The sequence below is a fragment of the Xiphias gladius genome, chromosome 17 (assembly GCF_016859285.1).
Source record: "Xiphias gladius isolate SHS-SW01 ecotype Sanya breed wild chromosome 17, ASM1685928v1, whole genome shotgun sequence".
Classification (NCBI taxonomy): domain Eukaryota; kingdom Metazoa; phylum Chordata; class Actinopteri; order Istiophoriformes; family Xiphiidae; genus Xiphias; species Xiphias gladius.
This window is the reverse complement of record NC_053416.1, coordinates 9,265,505-9,284,075: the sequence shown is the minus strand read 5'-3', so window position 1 is coordinate 9,284,075 and position 18,571 is coordinate 9,265,505. Positions and strand designations below refer to the sequence as shown.

Sequence of the window (18,571 nt, the reverse complement as noted above, 5' to 3'; positions counted from 1 at the left end):
AGCATCATCATGCGAACAAAGTGTGTTTTCTCTCTCTCTCATTTACTTGACACCCACAATATTAACAGTCAAGACACTGCAATAGTTCAAAAAGTCCCATAAATCTTTATTTATTTTTCTTTTGTTCAGTCGCGCCAACATTTGAATTGTCAAAAACTTTTACATCCGTTTAAAATAATTTGTACACCAGTCACAATCAGTCATAAATAAATCTGCTCTACATATCTGTTACATTTTTGACATAACATTCAAGTCAATCTGAGTCAATCCGAGGCCCCTCCTGTCCATTTCACTACTTTTAGCACATTTGCTACTTTGTCCCTCAACCTTAATTCCGTGTAACTCACAATCAGCAACTTGTACGGGCCCAAAAAACACCAAAGTCATTCAGATTTTAATCAATCTGGCAATTTGAATCAAACCTGTGCGTTCAAGTAATTTCCATTACAGCCAGGTCTGTAAGTAGTACCGATGTTTTTTGCGAATGATTTGCAGTGCTTGTTTGAACACACTTGCGATAACAGATGGGTGGAGTTTACTGCAACTGTAGTAGAATCACTTAAGTCATCAAACACAGAAACTAAACTGATTTTCAAGTGTATGAAGCCAGAAAGCATGTGCAGATATGCTGGAAAAAAAGGACAGAGAACTAGTTGGATACTATTTGACTCAGGTTGTGTCTCAGCACAGACAGAGAGAAAACCGAACGTGCATATTACAATTTAGAGGCATCCCAAGCCAGTTCAGTTACTGATTGTCTGTGTGATCTGTGTAATAATTGCCCTCAAATAACAGATCAACACACTCAGGTCCCAACTGACCGGAGCCTTTCAGAAGGAAAATGTTGAGATATGAAATTAGTAAGAGGCAGAAATCAGGTAACAGAGAAACAACACAAAAAAATGAGAAAATGGATATGTGAGTCATGAAAAGGGTTGCTGCAGAAACAGAAACATTAGATCACACACAAACGAAAACAAGATTTAAGGGTGATTTGTTCTTGACTTCTGCTACATTCCCCAATCTTCCTCCTTTCTGACTGAAAAAATATCATCATTTGTAAATCCAAGCTTTCCTCTTCTTCTCGTATGAAGAGTTCCCAAACAGAAAAAAACTGTCACTTGGACAAATAGAGTGCAACTTGACAAAGTTTTTTAACAACTTCTTTATCACCTAAACAAAGCGACACGAGGCTGGAAAAGTACAGCTGGTACAGAGATGGCAAAGTACGTTTATGGTCAGATCAGCTCATGTTTCCTCATTGTTGGCTCTGCAGAGATGTTGTGCTTTGAGCAAAGACAATAAACACATATGCCCTACAGTTAATACAGATCACACAACTCGAGAGATAAAGAAGGAACAAAGGGTTAAATAAAGAGGAAATAGGTCTGATCAATTCTAAATGACTAACTACTGTCTACTGTGTAGAAAATGTGCTAACAGGTTTTTTGGAAATCTATTTGACCTTTTTGAACCAGATGACAACATCACTGACATTTAAATTCATAATTTTCTACCAGACCAGTAGTCATGCTTCAAACCGGCACACGTACAGACACGCAGACACACACAGCACAGACAATCATACAAAGTACAGAAACACACACGCTCGGGAAAGCAAGGGTACACACACAAACACACACACGCACACGCACGCACGCACACACACACACACTCACTTAATCTGAGAAATAATTTCCCCAAAACTGGTATTTAAGTCCTAAAAACACACGTTTTTAGATGCAAGATTTGTTCCTAACATGTACAGGAATGAAAAAAATAATTTCTATCAGTATTTGAAGATACAGAGTTTTTTTATTTTTTCACCTCAGGATGTGGCTAGAGAGCAAAAACCATCTGATATTTCCTAAAAAGTGGCTCACCTGCTGGTTTATCATGTCACAAACACACTTTGTTACAGCAACGCCACCCCAAGCTGTGAACTGTGTGTCCATGTGTGTGTTTGTGTGTATGTGGCTTCTTGTTAAGCTTTGGCAAACTTACACATGCTTACCCACACACACACACACACACACACACACAGATTATAACTGATACATCTGTATGGGCGTTTTCTGGATGGCATCTCTCATTGGGAGAAAGAAATAGAGAGAGAGAGAGAGAGAGAGAGAGAGAGTACTGGATTGACAGGATGTTAACCCCACCAGCGTATTCTGATCGTCCCTCAGGCCAGTCCGTAAATCCACCCGTCTCTCTTGGTGGTGTGTCATCTCTACGTCCCGCCGTTGTATGAGTAGTCTGCCTTGTTGTGCATCACCAGCTTATTGTCCACAAAGTAGAAGCTGTCGGACTGCGTCTCATACGGGTGCAGGATCATCTCTCTGACTGTGAGCAGACACATAAAATGACGGCTGTGAGAACACCGGTTGCCAACCTGGGGGTCAGGACCCCCTAGTGTGTCCTAAGATAAATCTGAGGATGGTCCCACGATGATTAATATAAGGACAAGTAGGGAAAAATTTCGTTTTTTTATTTTGTCCACCCCACTTACAGTATATCAATGAGGGCAGGGTTAAGAAAAGATTTCGGTTTTAATTAGATATCAATACAGTAAACACATCTTGTCTTGCATTTCAAGTCTCTGTTGATGTTTTCAATACTTAACCAAGAACAAGATCTTTCCCTAACCTTAAAAAAGTGCTGTGACAGCCCAAACACAACCCTAGAAAAACAGCAATATGCTTTGCTACGAAAAGCGCTAATACTGTAGGAAAACAAATGAAATATGTTGTCAGTGATTGCTTTTAAAAAATGTTCAGAATCGATGTGATTTGATTTTTCAGACAAGTTCGTTAAATGTTGATAAAAAAACAAACAAAAAAACATTATCTGTGAGCCATTACACTTCCTACAAAACATATTTGCTTCCTAGCCTCCAAATTATTTTCTAGCGTGTGTGTGTGTGTGTGTGTGTGTGTGTGTGTGTGTGTGTGTGTGTGTGTGTGTGTGTGTGTGTGTGTGTGTGTGTGTGTGTGTGTGTGTGTGCGTGCGTGCGTGTGTGTGTGCGCGTGTGTGCGTGCGGATTCATAGACTTACTGATGTCCTCAGACAGGGGCGGGAATTCGTAGATGTGTTCGCAGGTGTTCTTGCTGCTGGGCATGCAGAAGCCGAACTCAAAGTCAAAACTCTTGAGCAACTTCTCTCGAAAATAATGTCTCTCGATCATCCTGAAGTTTTCTATGGGCATGTTTCCGACCGTGAACTCAACGCTGCAGGGATGAAGACAGACAGACAGATAAAGGGGAGAGTGACAGATGAAATAACAGACAGGAAAACAAAGAGAGAGGCAGAGGACACAGGAGTTATTCTGTTGGTGGCTGTGTCCTTGTAAATGCAGATTCACACATGATCTCACTTACGTGGCTCCAACTTGCCGCAGCCGGAGGAAAGCCGGGGTGAACTGGTAACGGACAAACCGGCCGGCGTTCGGGTCAATGTCCCTCTTCTCCCCGGCTTTATCTGAGGTGAGGATTAGTTTATGTGGAACAGCACAGGATGACAAGAAATAAAATATTTTCAGACCGGGGAAATTTTCCCTTGGCTTCTGTGAGATGGACTGAAAACAATATCAAACAACCCAGAAAACCAGCATAAGTAACAGGTTTGTATTCCAGTTCATGTCTTGTACCGAGTCATAAAAATTATGCAGCTGTTTGGCACAGAATAAGCACCAATTTGTTTTCATAACTGAAGGAAACATTGTTGAAGTATGTAGGATCTAGTAAATAAAGGCCTCTTGTAAAACTTAGGCTCCATTTTTTTAAGCCTATACTTGTTAACGTTTTGGAAAACCGGAAGCATTAAGAGTATGCTGAATTAAGCAGTTCCTGTTTGCAATGTATGCTTGGATGTACTGACAGCTATCACTGGGTTACAAGGAGATAATGGTATCACAGGAAAGTGTAATTCACACTGAATCTAAAAATATGTGTATCATGTCTGTGTGTTCAGACTTGACAGTGTTATGACTCCACGACGCTACGTTTTTAGCAGGACAAGTTTAGTGGTTTTAATTCTCCATGACCGGATTTAGCTGCCGATGATAAACTAATTTACCAAGACGTTAGCTTATCAAAATTGATCTTTTTTAACAAAAAAAACAAAAATAAACAACTATATCATATATGTGTAGTGAAGACTTCGAAGGAATTCACTAAAAGGAATTTAGTGTATTTTGTCATAATTAGCCTACGAATTCTTAAGGCCAAAAACGTGTCTTGTGGGGTCACAGTGACCCTTGACCTTTGACTAGTTCATCAGTCCAAGTGGACGTTTGTGCCAAATTTGATGCCTCCGGTCATGGCTGTCGCCGCCAGGCATAAAAATAGTAATTAATCTGAAGAAAAATAATCATCAGTGTGTGTTTTACATGTGTTAGATGTTTCTGCAGGTTAATGGTTAATGCTTAGTGGATGAGTGCAGCCTACATGTATGAACCTGCTTTGTAATGTGTTCAGTGCACTTTCCATGGTAGATGAAGGTTAAATGAAAAAAATCCACAGAATAGTTCGGTGACTCGCCTGTGGATGGAGGTTTGGTGATTTCAAACAGCACCGTGCCGGTCTCCATGTCTCTGATCTTGAACCTGGTGAAGTCGATGTTGTAAATGTTCTCGTCCGGGCTGCACAGGTAATCTGATAGAGAGAGAGTGAAAGAGGATGGTGAGTTACAGATTACAAACCCTGTACTTGAACCCAGTAGCACTTGAATGAAAATGAATGCACTTTTTATAAAAACACACCAAGTACTGTACATTGATTTCCTCATCAATACATCATATAACTAGGATCGGACGTCAATACCTTTTGAGACTGAAATTCTAAAAGATTTTTTTTTAAAAACCTTTTCAGACTTTTTTTTTTTTTTTTAACTTACTCTTTGATCAAATATTTCCTGATCTGATTTCAGAATCTTTAGATCATATTTAATTTGGAGAAAGTTCTTTATTTTAACGCTGGTGCACTGAGTAGTTATTAGTATTAAATATATTATTATGTTAAATGGAAAAAAGTTTAAAAACCTGTTTATATTTCCGAGTTGGCTCTGACACTCGGGTTTCATGTTGGCAGCAACAATGAAAATTTTCAGAAAAAATCCCCACCACAAGAGGCAGGTTCACTTCCTTTCTTATTAGATTAAAAATATTAAAAAGACCTCATTTGCCAGCTACTAAATATTTTTATTTTCTTTATTAATTAATATATTTTGCAAAGATATTAGAACACTGAAATTACGAGTAAAAATAAATAAATGTTATAATGTTGTACTTGGTTTAACGTTGTGAAAAGCAAAAAGTAAACCGTTGCAAACAAAGAAAATGGATTCTCTTAACAAGCACTAGTCAGAGGAAGCTATAATCTCAAGAGTTTCTTTTTCATTCAGTCCTCTCCATGAACAGACTACTATACTGAGAGTGGACCACACAAACAAGAACATTAATACTCTAAAGGTGGTTAAACTGATAACACCGTAGATGTCATTTTAAATCCTTCTCAGTTTTTGGACATCTGACTAATGCACTAATAAGCTCCCTTTGAGCATTTTAAGTGAATTTCTGACATGGATCTGAATGAGAAACGTGTCCTCACAGATACGACAACGCCGACACACACACATGCACCCAGTACGAAAGAGAATCGGGTTATTTTTGTTCCTCTAATCCTTCCTGCCCTCACCAGGCAGTGTCACTGCTTATTAGCATTCCCCAGCAGAGCAGACACTTCCTGCTTCCTGCATGATCCAATGAAAACCACTGACCGGGAGGCGTAACTGCAACATCTCTCCATCAACTCCACTGAAGCCTGCTCGCTCGCCTCACACCAGCAGCCGCAAATCTCAGATAAATTGAAAATGAATTTGAGCTAACATTGTTTCAGAGATTTGAGAGTGGATCGCTGCACAGCCAAGAGAGATTCAGACAGAGTCACACTGTAAATTTAAAAGCTCAGTAAATGTGTATGATTACATGCCATGTCCGTCTCTTAGCTCAGTGTCTGTTTTTCCTGCTCATTTGATGTTAACAACTAAACAATCACATCCGTCTGCTCAAGGACAACAGTAAAACAGTGGAGAGATGGACGTCTGTCAGTACAGAGAGGGATCGTTTAATTGCTAATGATGGCAGCTCCGACTGGCCAATCAACTCACTGGCTGTTCTTTATAACATTTTGACAGCAGCAGCCTCCCACTAAAAAAACACGACAAGATGATATTTCCAGGTGTTACCGTCAGGTCCCAGCTGTTAATTTCATGCATGTCAGTTTTTCCTATTTCTATAGTAAATGTGAAATTTTTCCCCAATGTTTTTGTACATTTCTAAAAACAATAAATAAAGTGAGCAGTAGACAGTGGATGTTGTTATTAGGTCTTTTATTTTGGTAGATTAAGGTGTGTATAGGGTGAGAAATAGCGGGGTTTTCATCCTAATCCACAACAAATTTTAACCTAATTTCAAGAAAATCGGCAAAAGAAAATGCAAATTAATGCATCTTATGCGATGTAATTAAAAGAGTGCCAGCCAAACCTCAAACAGTGAAAAACCATGTCGAAAACATTATGAAAATATGGCATTTATAAAAATGCAAAGAAAACACTTTGTGCTCATCTCCTCCAGTGAATATAGACTCACAAGCAACTGTGTCTTGTTTAGTATTTATGCTACATTCGCACAATGTCGGCAGAATGGGAAGAACAGGAAAAACACCTGTTATTCAGAGAGTTCATGTATTATTCAAGGTGTTCAGCCCTACTGCTAACCTTTAGTCACACCACATAAATAGCCTGAATTAGTTACTTTTGTTTTGTAGCATTTTGTTACAGAGTTAAAACAGATAGAAACAAACAGTGTATAGCTCCTATAAAATCAGCCGAATTGATTGTATGAATTTTATTTTGATGTAATTTCCAAAGTGGTCACTTGTATTGATGAACCCACAGAAAATTATCACCTGAATCTGGTTCGTAAAATTAACTGTCTTGATTCACTCTCGCCGCTCTCATTACATCGTCTTTCACTGCACGAGGCTGCTGCTTTCGGCAAAAAAAAAAAAAAAAAAAAAGCTCTAAAAATCCACTGCACACTGTCTGCTCAGCACCAAAGCTACTAAAAGAAACCAGATGGAGAACTTAGTGGAGCGTTTAGCAGCTAAACTGCCAGATATTTCCCTCAGGAGTTGGTAGAGACCAAAAACAGAGCTAAATAGAAAGTGGGTAATGGACTTACATTCACCAGGTGGCCAGAAACAAGACTCCAAATGAATGATAAGTGGTGTCATAACTGCTGGGTGTGTAAATATGCAACTGTTTGCAAACAAGTTCAACTTAAAAGGTGATAATATGCTCGACTGTTTTTTGCTTCCTAGATGGTGTTTATTTCTACATTAACTCCCCCTGGAGGTTTACGCACAATGCTCCCTGCACGTTATTTTTCATGTTTATGTGTTCATTCTGGAGCATCCCCGAAGAAGGACCATACCCTGAAGTAACAGCATGTTGTCAACTCCATTTGCTGCATGAGGTGAGTGCTCCTGACAGTGCTGATCTGATTCGTTGTGACCCTGTGATGCCTTTGCTGCTCTGTCAAGTCTGAATGCATCAGTTCTGAATACGGCGCTGCCTTTCCTGCTGTGCTACACCTGAAGATTCACAGAGCCTCCCTACACAGACACACACACCCGCAGCAGCCGCTTAATTTTAATTAATGCCATACAATATCTGTGCCAGCAAGAAGTGGGACCATTATCAACAGTTGCGCATGGATGTGTGTGTGTGTTTGTGTGTGTTTGTGTGTGTGCAGAGGGTGCATCTGCATGTGTATAATATACTGTACCCCAGATGGTGTTGTCCTCGTCCTTTTGCTAACCTAGTGCTAATCGTTACTTTTGAGCCTCCTAATGAAGTCCCATGAGGACAATGAGTTTGAATAAGAGACAATGAATTTGTTATTTGTGCATGTGTGTGTGTGTGTCTGTGGTGTTTGTATGTGTGTGTTTGTGTGTGTGCTCTGACTTTGCCTCACAAAACCCGAGGTGTTTGTAGTAAATGACATGCAGTCTGTTACCTCAGGTAACAGACTGCATGTCATTTACACAAACACACAAAAAAAAAAGATACACACACAAAAACACACACACACACGCACGCAGACAGACACACACACGCAATCAGAACACATGGGACAAGTTTTATCTGGAGGTGTTTACTATCACAGCCCAGAAGTAGCTGACAGTAATACAGCAGCAAGTTGTCCTCAGATGGTTCTGTATGTGTGTGTGTGTGTGTGTGTGTGTGTGTGTGTGTGTGTGTGTGTGTGTGTGTGTGTGTGTGTGTTTGTGTGTGTGCGGGCGTGCACGTGTGCGTGTGGGACTGATTAGATCTACGTGAATTCAAAGCGTGCTGTGAAGTGTCTGGTCACGAAGGTCGAGAGCTGAATTGTGCAACAGACTACTGTAAGTTGACTATTAACAGTCAAAGCTGAGCTGCGAGTGTTAACTCCGCAGTCAAACAGGAAGCTCGTCTGCAAACCACTTCTTCAGACTTCACCGTCAACAGGTTTGAAAATTCTGCAGATTTCATGTCCTCAATACTGGACAAATGTATTGCCCTCCTGATCCAATATTTTACACCCACCACTTACAATTATTCTTATTTGTGCACATGCGTAATGTCCAGCAGGTATAGTAAAATTTAGTAGTTTATTTTCTGGTTCTGATATGGAAAAAGAGTCATTTCTGTGTGAGTGGGATTTATCGTTTTACAGATGCGCCCGTGAAAACAACCAAAATAGCCCGTAAAATATTAGTATTTACGTTGTTCCTCAGACCTTTATTAGGTAAAATGAATACATTTGACATCTTTTACAGTCAAAGTTTTTGATGAGCCACAGCTGTCTATAAGACTTTCAGACGTGCAAGAACTAAATACTCCTCCGTTACTGTGATGTAGGTATCGACTGTCACAGGACTCACTCTTACACTCTCCTGCAGCCGTATCAGAGCTGCCATATATCAAGTTTCTGCTGATGCAAACTCAACATTTCCTACTCTTTCTGTTTCACATTAAAAGCATTCAACTGGCAAAACGTGGGGTGTCTTTTATTGTGAAGCAGTTATAGGTAATGTGTTTGTAGCATGATATCAGATTGTGGTTACTCATTAGATGATGGAAGAAGGCCAAATATTGACGGACTTCTTTATTCAAACATGTTTGGCTGCTTTGTAAACAGATACACCAGTTGCTTTTGAGTACAAAGATCCCCTCAAGACATGTTTTAAGACATTTGAAAATACTCTGCGTTGAATAATAATTTGTGTCTGATTTGGTTTTTCCACCAAAAGGTTCAATTAACTTCTTAAAATCACATCTGCTCCTTCTCCCTCATTGAAAAATACTGAATATATGACGATACAAATATTTTTGGCTTCAAAAGTGTAACTGCTCCACCCTAGATGTCTCCTGCTTCGACGTTTTTTTCAATTCTTCCAATTCTTTCAATCATGAAATCACCAGTTTACAAACCAGACGAGGTCAGGTTCACAGTTCAATACTGCATCACATGACCTAGACTTAGACAAAAAAAACACTTCTGTGCTCGTTTTCGTAGTTCACCAAGATAGCACTGGGACGGGACAGGCTATAGGAACGTACTAGTATGAGGGTTTAAGATCACCGGCACGTGAAACCATATTAAAGGCTTATAAACACAACATGCACTTGAGCTGCGCATTGGTGGGTCCATCTTCACTGGAAGTTTCCACAGTTACTACACTTCAATTCACCCATTTCGATTAAACCTGAATGTGTGCAAAAGTGCAAATTTTAGTAATACTGTCGGTTCATTAATTGCTGCTCCTATTTGGAGGGACTATGTTGCCCCCCCCCCCCCCCACACACACACACACACACAATTCTCCTCTCTTTCTATTATCAGAAGCATTTTCTGAGCTTCTCTCATCACACGAAGACACTGTCCACAGTAAACTGCTGTAAAAAACTGTCTTCTTGTAGCAGGAAACACATTTGGATTCACAAATCTTTCTGTGAAAATTGGTAATCCTCTAAGATTAGCTCGAGGAATTTACAGACAGTCTTGTGTTTCCACAAGAGGAAAGACATTAGTTTGACTTAAGAATCACAGGTGTTCAGTATACGTACAAACAAACCATTAACAGTGAATCTTTAAGCTGAAATGACTATAGTGAACCTTCGTTGTTACCGAACACGCAGAGAGCTCCCTTCACTGGTGTCTGAAAGCTCTGATGTCCACTCACTCGTCATACACAGCACGCTACCGCCTGTTTAACGGCTTACTGAAAGACCACCGAAGCTGAAGCGATCACGTAGTGATGAGTCCGTTGTGAATAACTTGCTCTTGAGCAGTGGCCGTGGAGGGCCGGTTTAGTACCGACCTGCGAAGAGCTGTCATGGCAGTGACAGTGATGCTTTCACTTACAGTTGTATTTACTAAAGTACATTTGAACGGTGATGTGATGGTTTATCTTAGAGAAAAAGTGAACACACTAGATAGTCAGGGACTATGAATCTTTAAACTAAACTGAAACAAATGATTTGAATCAGCAAGTGGAGTGACTTTCGCTTCCCCTCGGCTGCCTCCCATTTAAATTGGGGACATTTTTTAGCACCTAACCTCATCTCCACCTCAAACCGTTCCTTCTTTCTTTCTGTCCCTGTACCGCTCTGCGATGACACAGCAATAAACATGAAATTGACAGAATCTGTCGTGTGACATTTTTAGTACATCTTTCTAGCGCCATAATCGGCACGAAGTTTCAATTTAACCAAAATTTTGGTTTAGGAACAAGTGCTTGTGACATTCAACACGCTATGCCATGGCCAAAATTAACTGAGAAAGCATTTAAATTAATAGCTGTAGCACCACGTAATATATTAATCAACCAGAAATATTACATTCATCATTTGGAAATGACTTCAGTCACCACATCCTTATCACCTGGATTTTGGGGGAATCAAAGATCAAATCTTACGAGCAGGTGGCATTCATCTGGTTGAAATGAGCAATTCATGACACGTTTGAGTAATTCTCACACAAGCGCGCCTCACAGGAAACAGTGAGAGATTTAGGATAAGTATAGGAATATATTCTTGCTCATGAAGCCCGTTGAGTGTTTCACCAAAGCAATTAACACCCACGACTCTCAGGTTCGTTTCAGCTGTGGGTTATTTTTGCCTGCGTGGCACAGCATGAACAACTCCATTCATCCCACATGAGCAATCAGCCTCCCTTCAGCTCAGTGAGTGCTTCTCTAGCATATACAATACGGCCAGCTCCTCTACTGCCCGGACCTCTGCCGCATGGAGCCCTCTGTCCTATTGGCATGGGAAACACACATTTTGCCGTCTAGATGAGGGTCCTCAAAGCACACGCACGCGCACTGACACGTAACTCTCAATGCAGCGTGCCAATCGGGACGCAATGGTAAATACAAATGTTCTAAGACGGGTTCAAGACTTGAAAGCAGACGACCACCATATGTTCACTGTGATACTGTATATCATTTATATATAATATAAAAAAAAGCTGGTGTGAAAAGTCAGAAGAAAACAGCAGATGAAAATATTAATGTAGCCAGCATGCCGGATATTTTAAAATGACACTGAATAATATTTGAAGTCTGCAACACAGTTTATGAAAACTACTCATAGGATACTGTTTAACACATCAACGCATTCATATTTAGTGTACAATTTTTGGATTCATCGGAAAAACGAAAATTAGAACCACCAGCATATAACTGAGCTGATGTTTTTCTTGGCTGACACTGTTTTATCACAGAACAGATGTACAGCGTCTGTACTGGCACACATTTTGGCAGGACATTCTGTAAGTGCAGGACATAAATGTTTTATGAGCTGCATTTTTATGTAAGTTTGACCCTCTAACTATATTTTACTATTTTTATATTCAAGTTAATTACATTTTTGTTATATCTGATTTCACTTAAATCCGTTTTCCTCAGTACATACGGTGTCTTTAATTTTCTTCAAATATTGATATCTGTTCCAGCATCCATCGACCAAGCTCTCCAGAATATGAAAAAACACGGCCACTATCTGCTGACACTTGCAGGATGTCCCAGTAAAACAGAGTGATGAAAATCTGACACGAAGATGGCCCCACTTTGGTCTGTTTTGGTAAAGGTGGATCAGCCAGTTAGGTGGGAGGAGGAAGGCCCTTAGGTCCCACCCACCCTCACATGGGAGAATCCGGTTTAGGTTCTTGTTTGAAGGCAAATCCAACTAATCACTGTAGATAGGAGGCAGGGCTAAAGCAGCAAGCGGAAGGGAGATGTGATTCTTGGATGACCCTCCCCAAATTACAGGAGGAAGACTTTCTAAAATGCCACTTCACCATTACTTTACAACTTTGTGATGAGTTCGCCTTGTGGGCCAGAGGAAGGTGGAAGTGCCACATATTGCTTATTTATTTGCTAAATATCCCACGGATTTAAAAATGCAGGAGATTGTTCAATAACTTCTGTGACACAGAAAAGTGGCCACACTAGCAGTATGGCTCTAGGGACGGTCAGTCAGTCCGCCACAAATGTCTGAGTAACTATTGGTTGGATCGCCATGAAATTTTGTACAGACTCTCATAGTCCCAAATTCTAGATGATGCATGGTGTGCCATGGTGTAATTCAGTGTATTGTGTATATGCATACTCGAATGCTGGATTTATGTGAAAATTTTAACTTTCAGTTTATAGGAAACTTTTGTTTTTGATAACAGAACTTATTGTTTTTTGCCCAAACACAGCTCAATATAAAACAGGCTTAATATCTAACAATGTCCTCTTCTAAGCTCTGTGTGGACTGTAATGAAGCTCGGTAGCACGCAGGTGTAGAGGGGTGACGCATCTCACCTCTGTCTCGCTGACCTGAATTTGCCTGTCGATGACCAAAGCGTCATGGCAACAGTGCAATGGTAAAAAAACGGAGTGGGTTTTAAAATGAGTGACGGGAAAGAGGGGACAGGATAGGGAGACGAGGGGAGGGAGCGAGCCTGAGATCCGGTCTGGCGGAGGTTCACCGTAGGTCTCCAGATGTGGAGATGTAGCTTACAGAAAACAGAACCCAGACATAATTTCACAGGACTAACAAGTTGCCTTTGTCCACTGTCAGCATTAAGTGAGGACCTGCTCACAGATGGCATGAGGAGATATATAACAAGAACTGTTGAAAAATGTCATGGGTAAACAATCACATTAGGGTTCTGAGATAGACGATATCTGTGTTGGGACTCCCCACATTATATGACCCATCTGTGTCATCTTAAAATGATCTCGACGAGCAAATAACGTTGGCCACCCCATTTACCTTCACAGTGCAGAGCATTTAACTGCATCAGACCTGCACCAGCACACCATTAGAGGGGCACAAGCCAACAGAACTGCAGGCATAAGTGGGTTATTTGAGCTCTAACAGACCTCGTGGGTTGTAAAACAGATCACAGATCATCGCTCGGTTATTTTGCTCTCAACACAACGAAGACCTCACGGGCCAATTCACACAGTCGTGTTTGAATGAGTGCTTCTGTCACTCGGATGACATAAAATATAAGTCTACCCACCATGACTCCTTTTTTGAGGCGCACAGAAAATGTCATTCAAAGCTGTGAAAAAGCACCGGTGATGATCATGAGCGTGACAGACTGAATTTAGCTCAACACTGACCTGAGCTCTAGTGATGAGCTAATCTATTTCTGGTATGAGTCTCAACAGAAGCAATGTGGTGTTAAAACACCTGTTAAAACATACACAGTGGCTGCAGAATATAGTTGTTTCTGATGGGCTGGGAGGTGTCTGTTAAAATTCTATTATTATTTATTATAATCGCGGCACCTCAGACTGGATTAGACTGGTAGTAACCATAGCAACATATCTGATGCTTCTGTCCTGGATAAGACTGCTAGTAACCATAGCAACAAATCTGATGCTTCTGTCCTTAGACTATTGGAAACCGTGGCGACAAATCTGATGTGTTACACTCTACAGGTTAAACTTGTTCAAACTAACTGGCAGTTAAATCGAAAGTCCTCAAAGTAGCCAAAACATGTCCAAAATTTAATTACGGCTTTAACTTCTTCTTCATATCTGGTTTAATTAAATCTAATTAGGCCTGCAACTAATTCTTGTTTTCATTAGAAGAACAAACATTGAAAACATGCAGGTTTTGTTAGCAGGCATTAATTCTGTAACAGCTAGACTGAATCTTTTGTGTGTTGGCGAATGTGCTCGCGCTACGCTGCTGACTGTACTCTGCCAAAGAGCGTTTGTGACGGAAATACGAATCACTCTGTGAACTCTCTCTAGAACTGAGAGCTAACTGTGTTTTTGTACTGGCAACTCATCTCTAGAGAAATGACCAGCTGATCGCGGGGGTCGTTCAATACAGGAGAGTTCAACTTTGTATGCATACCACATCAATATTTTGAGCTCATTGACCTCATCGTTATGAATCAGGACCTCCAGCCTTTGGATCAAGAAGTCTGTGAAACATCTGGTGTAAAAGTCGGTATGTTACAGCTGTTATTTCCGTGTGTCAAGACACTCAATATCCATCAACATTTCATATCTTCTGCTGCTCATTTCATTTTTTAGGTTGCAGCTATAGGTTGTCCGCAGTAATTAGGCCCCCTTCATTAAAGTTAACGTTGATTAATTTAGTCGCTACCTCTACAAACTGTAGTATTTCTGGTTTCTTGCCGAGCGACAGGAGGTCACAGATCTTAACCGAATCATTGAGACTTAATTATTACTTTAGTTACTGGCAACTGGTGAAAGCTAAGCTTAATGAGATTTGATGAGGGTTTGATAAAACGGTATCAAACCCCAACCCTAACCACACGACAAAGAGAAGCAGCTTCGTTTGAAAAATGACTTAAAGAATTAATGGCTCATCCGAATAGTTGCATATCAAGATTTCATTTATGAAAAATACCCATCCCAATTTCCCAAAGCCCCACAAAAGCTTATTTTGTCTTAAATATGTAATCATTTTACAATATCAAATAATGAAAAGCTGCCAGCAAATGTTTGCCATTTTGCTTGATATTAAATTTATGCCATTAATCAAGTTTTCAAGCTGTTGTTGATTAATTTCCTGCTGACCGACTATTTAACTCTGAGGGTTGTGACACAGCAGATTAAGATTCAGTTAAGAACATAAGTTTGGATCAAATCAGTCAACTGTGTGAGCAGAAAGCCTGTTCTGGCCTGTGCAAATCTTAATCGATCTCAGCGGCTTGCTTTGACTAACATCTGGATGGGCTTTATGCATTATGCTGAGTTTCCTCTGCTGCAATACTGAGACAGCTGTGCTCCAAGCAGGTTCAAACAACGACCACCGTGTAAAAAAAAAAACAAAGAAAACAAACAACTTTGCCAAGTCTGTGTGAGCTGTGCTGAGTACTGTCAATTGTGCATCATGCAACGTAATTTCAGCTATTTGAGAATGTGCAGCAGTAGCAGCAGCAGCAGCAGGGAAAACAGACGAGTCACAAAACAACACCAGGGCTTCAGAGAGCTCAGTTTACTGTTTGTCTGCCAGAATCAGTGGCAAGCAAGTGTGAGTATGCGTATGCACATTTGTTCACTTATGTCTCTGTCACCCGACAAGTGACAGCACAACTGCACTGTTAAACAGGGGAGCAGAGGAGAGGAGAGAAAGGAAGGAAAGTAGAGGAGGAAGTGTGTGGGAGATGCATGTTCGGCTGGCTGTAACCAAGGGGAGGTGCTTCACGTTGCCGTAGCGATTCAAGAGTGTGTCCACGTTGCTGTGGTGATTCACACATGCCTACTCTTGCCTCCGGCGATGACGCTGCGAGATGGGAAAGTGAGAAGTTCCAGGACCACGATGAGGTCCGGCGCGGAGGCAGGATCATTACGTTGATCCCGCCCGTGTCACTGTGCGGCTGGACAATGACCGCCACACAGACGCACTCCTGGGGGATCTCAGCGACGGCAGACTTGCCGATGAAAACACGAAGGCAGACACCCACACGTGTACTGTGTTTTCCCTAGGTGACTGCTCCCAGCACAATTAAAGAGACTACCAGACTGTACAACGACCGTTAAATAGGGAGGGAGGACAAGCTGAGCCAAAGGATGTTCCCAGAGCTCTTCCTCTTCTCTGTAAGCTGTGATTATGTTGGACTGGACAGGCACGAACTCATTCCTAATCACAACATAAACTTCCTGCATTATCTTGAGCTACGTTAAAAAAGTAATAAAAAAATAAGGAAAAGATTAAAAAAACGTAAGATTTGAGTGACAGTATGTTCGCTGTGGGTACAGTTTCAAGAGAGCAAAAAAGACAGGCGCTCATTACATTGCGTATGGCACCACATATGCGGAAAATGCGCGCAGCCAGGCTGCTTTCGAAAGGTGCGCGACCATCAGTGCGAGGAGAAATAAAGAAAAAAATGTGTATTTGTGCCGCTAACTGTAAATGCCCACGCACCTTTTAAAATAGCTGGGAGAAAATCCGACACATAGTGTTTGCATGTCATCACCCTCAGTGTGTATCGTACCGGCCAGTGTAACCTTGTTGTGTAAGTAAAGTGTTCCGGCCTTTAAATAGTCCAATGCCCTGCCTGGCCACCTGTCAGCTAACTGCTGGTTTAAGACCTGAGCTGCTGATAGATGTAGGTGTGCACTAAGAGCTTCCTGGCTGCAATCTCTCCCTGTGTTTCTCGATAAGAGGCTTGATCGAGATTTAGAGTTGGGACATAATTATAAAAACAAAAACAAAAACAAAACAAAACAAAACTGAAACTGCTTCGAGTAATGCGCTGTGTCATCAGCAGCTTTGTCACGGTGGCATTATGAATGAGCAAAGGAAAGTGAGCTACGTCGAGCTTTTTTCAACGGCAGGTATGGTTATCAAAATGTCACAAGCGACAGAAGAGGCCCCCTTTTGGAAACTGGTTGGTTTATCAGTGAATAAGCAGCTCTACTTGTGTAGAGCACAGGGAAAGCAGAACCTTCAAAAAAAAAAAATACGATTGTCACATCTCTAATCTGCAAATCTGTTCTCCAACACAGAGTGTAATACAATACAGTAATGGAGAGTGTGACTAAGTACATTTACTCAAGAACTCATGTACTTCTGAAGCACTTGCACTTGAGTGCTCCCATGCGTTGCTGATGTCGCTGCTTGTTGTCGTTGTTCTACTACTTCCACTGCATTTCAGCAATATAGCACCCAGAGGGAGAGTCTGTGTCATCACTTTTATCGTTTATAGACTGACAGTATTTTTTTTTTGCCCATAATACTTATTTTTACTTAAGTAAGATTTTGAATGCAACTTTCACTTCTAATGGAGTATTTTTACATCGTGTATTACTATTTTTACTTAAGTAAGAGCTCCGAATACTTCTACCATCACTGATATATTAACACTTTCACTCTCCTGCTGGTGCCTTCCTGCCACGAACACTTTGAATGCCAGGCTACCTGACTGCAGGGTTGAACCGCAAAATTCGGCTGGAAAAACTTAAACACCACTGCCACGGAGACTGAAGAGGGCTTTTGGACATCTGTGATTTAGATAACGGTGAGTAAATACGTAGGTAACGGGAATTATGGGATTTCGGCCACACATGACCATGACGCCGGCCTGCTTCCTTTGAAGAGGAAAAGAGAGGAGAGGTGAGGGCATCCTGCGCTGAGCTAGATGGGAACTCCGGGCTGCTCTGGAGCGCGACCCCTCACTCACCCCGGCGCCTCACTTTGCACCTCTCCGGTCAAATCAAGACATGCCGCGCAAAGTGAGGGTCTGATCTAAGACCGTAACACCTCGGCCATGCGTGTTCAGCAATTAACTGTCATCTGCATTTGGGGAGCTCCATCAAACCTCGTCTGCGAGCCTGGCAAGTGCACGCACGGTGCTTTTGAGCACCAACGCTCGTCGATCATCCCTCGCTCAACCCCCACGACTGTGTGCTGAATGTTAACCCCCCCCCCGCACGAACACCGGTGGGCTGACGCCTCGCCTCCACGGGTCACGGGTGCCGCCAAGGTGCCACCACAGGTGGGGTTTAATGCCCATCTGCAGACAGGTTGGCAGCGTTAACCGGGGAGTGGGCTCCAACGATGCATTATCATGTGTTTCAATAGGGCCTGTATAGATTACATAAATAAGGGGACACGCTAGTGACGTGGTACGTCCCTCATGGGAGTCTGTGACATTTTAGCACCTTTGTCCCCCCTCTCTCCCCCAACCAGCGACTGCGAACTTACTCTCTGTGATCTTCTGCAAGCCCAGAACATCCTCCGGAGTGATCACGGCGTTGGCGAGCAGGTCCTCTTCCGTGGTCGCCGGGACCCCCACGTCGGTCGAGTTGCATCCTTTCTTCACTTTCATCCCCGCCGCTTGCCTCGGGCTGCCGTTACTGCTGCTGTCTGCGCTGCCGTCCGTGCCTCCGGTGTCTCTGCCCGGATTATCACCGGCAGGCTTCTTAGCGCTTGATGGGTCCTGGCTGTTGCCCCTGCTGGTACAAGAATAGCTCAT

The 18,571-nt window shown here is 41.8% G+C and overlaps 1 protein-coding gene across 1 annotated transcript; it reads right to left on the bottom strand.

Moving 5' to 3' along the window:
* Window positions 1-113: 113 nt before the first annotated feature.
* On the bottom strand, window positions 114-18,571 carry unc119b (unc-119 homolog b (C. elegans)). Its single transcript, XM_040149972.1, has 5 exons — window positions 18,301-18,571; window positions 4,542-4,655; window positions 3,381-3,480; window positions 3,058-3,230; window positions 114-2,346 (listed from the first exon to the last, which is right to left on the bottom strand). Exons 1-5 carry the CDS (start codon window positions 18,569-18,571, stop codon window positions 2,234-2,236), a joined length of 771 nt encoding a protein of 256 aa, XP_040005906.1. The 3' UTR covers window positions 114-2,233.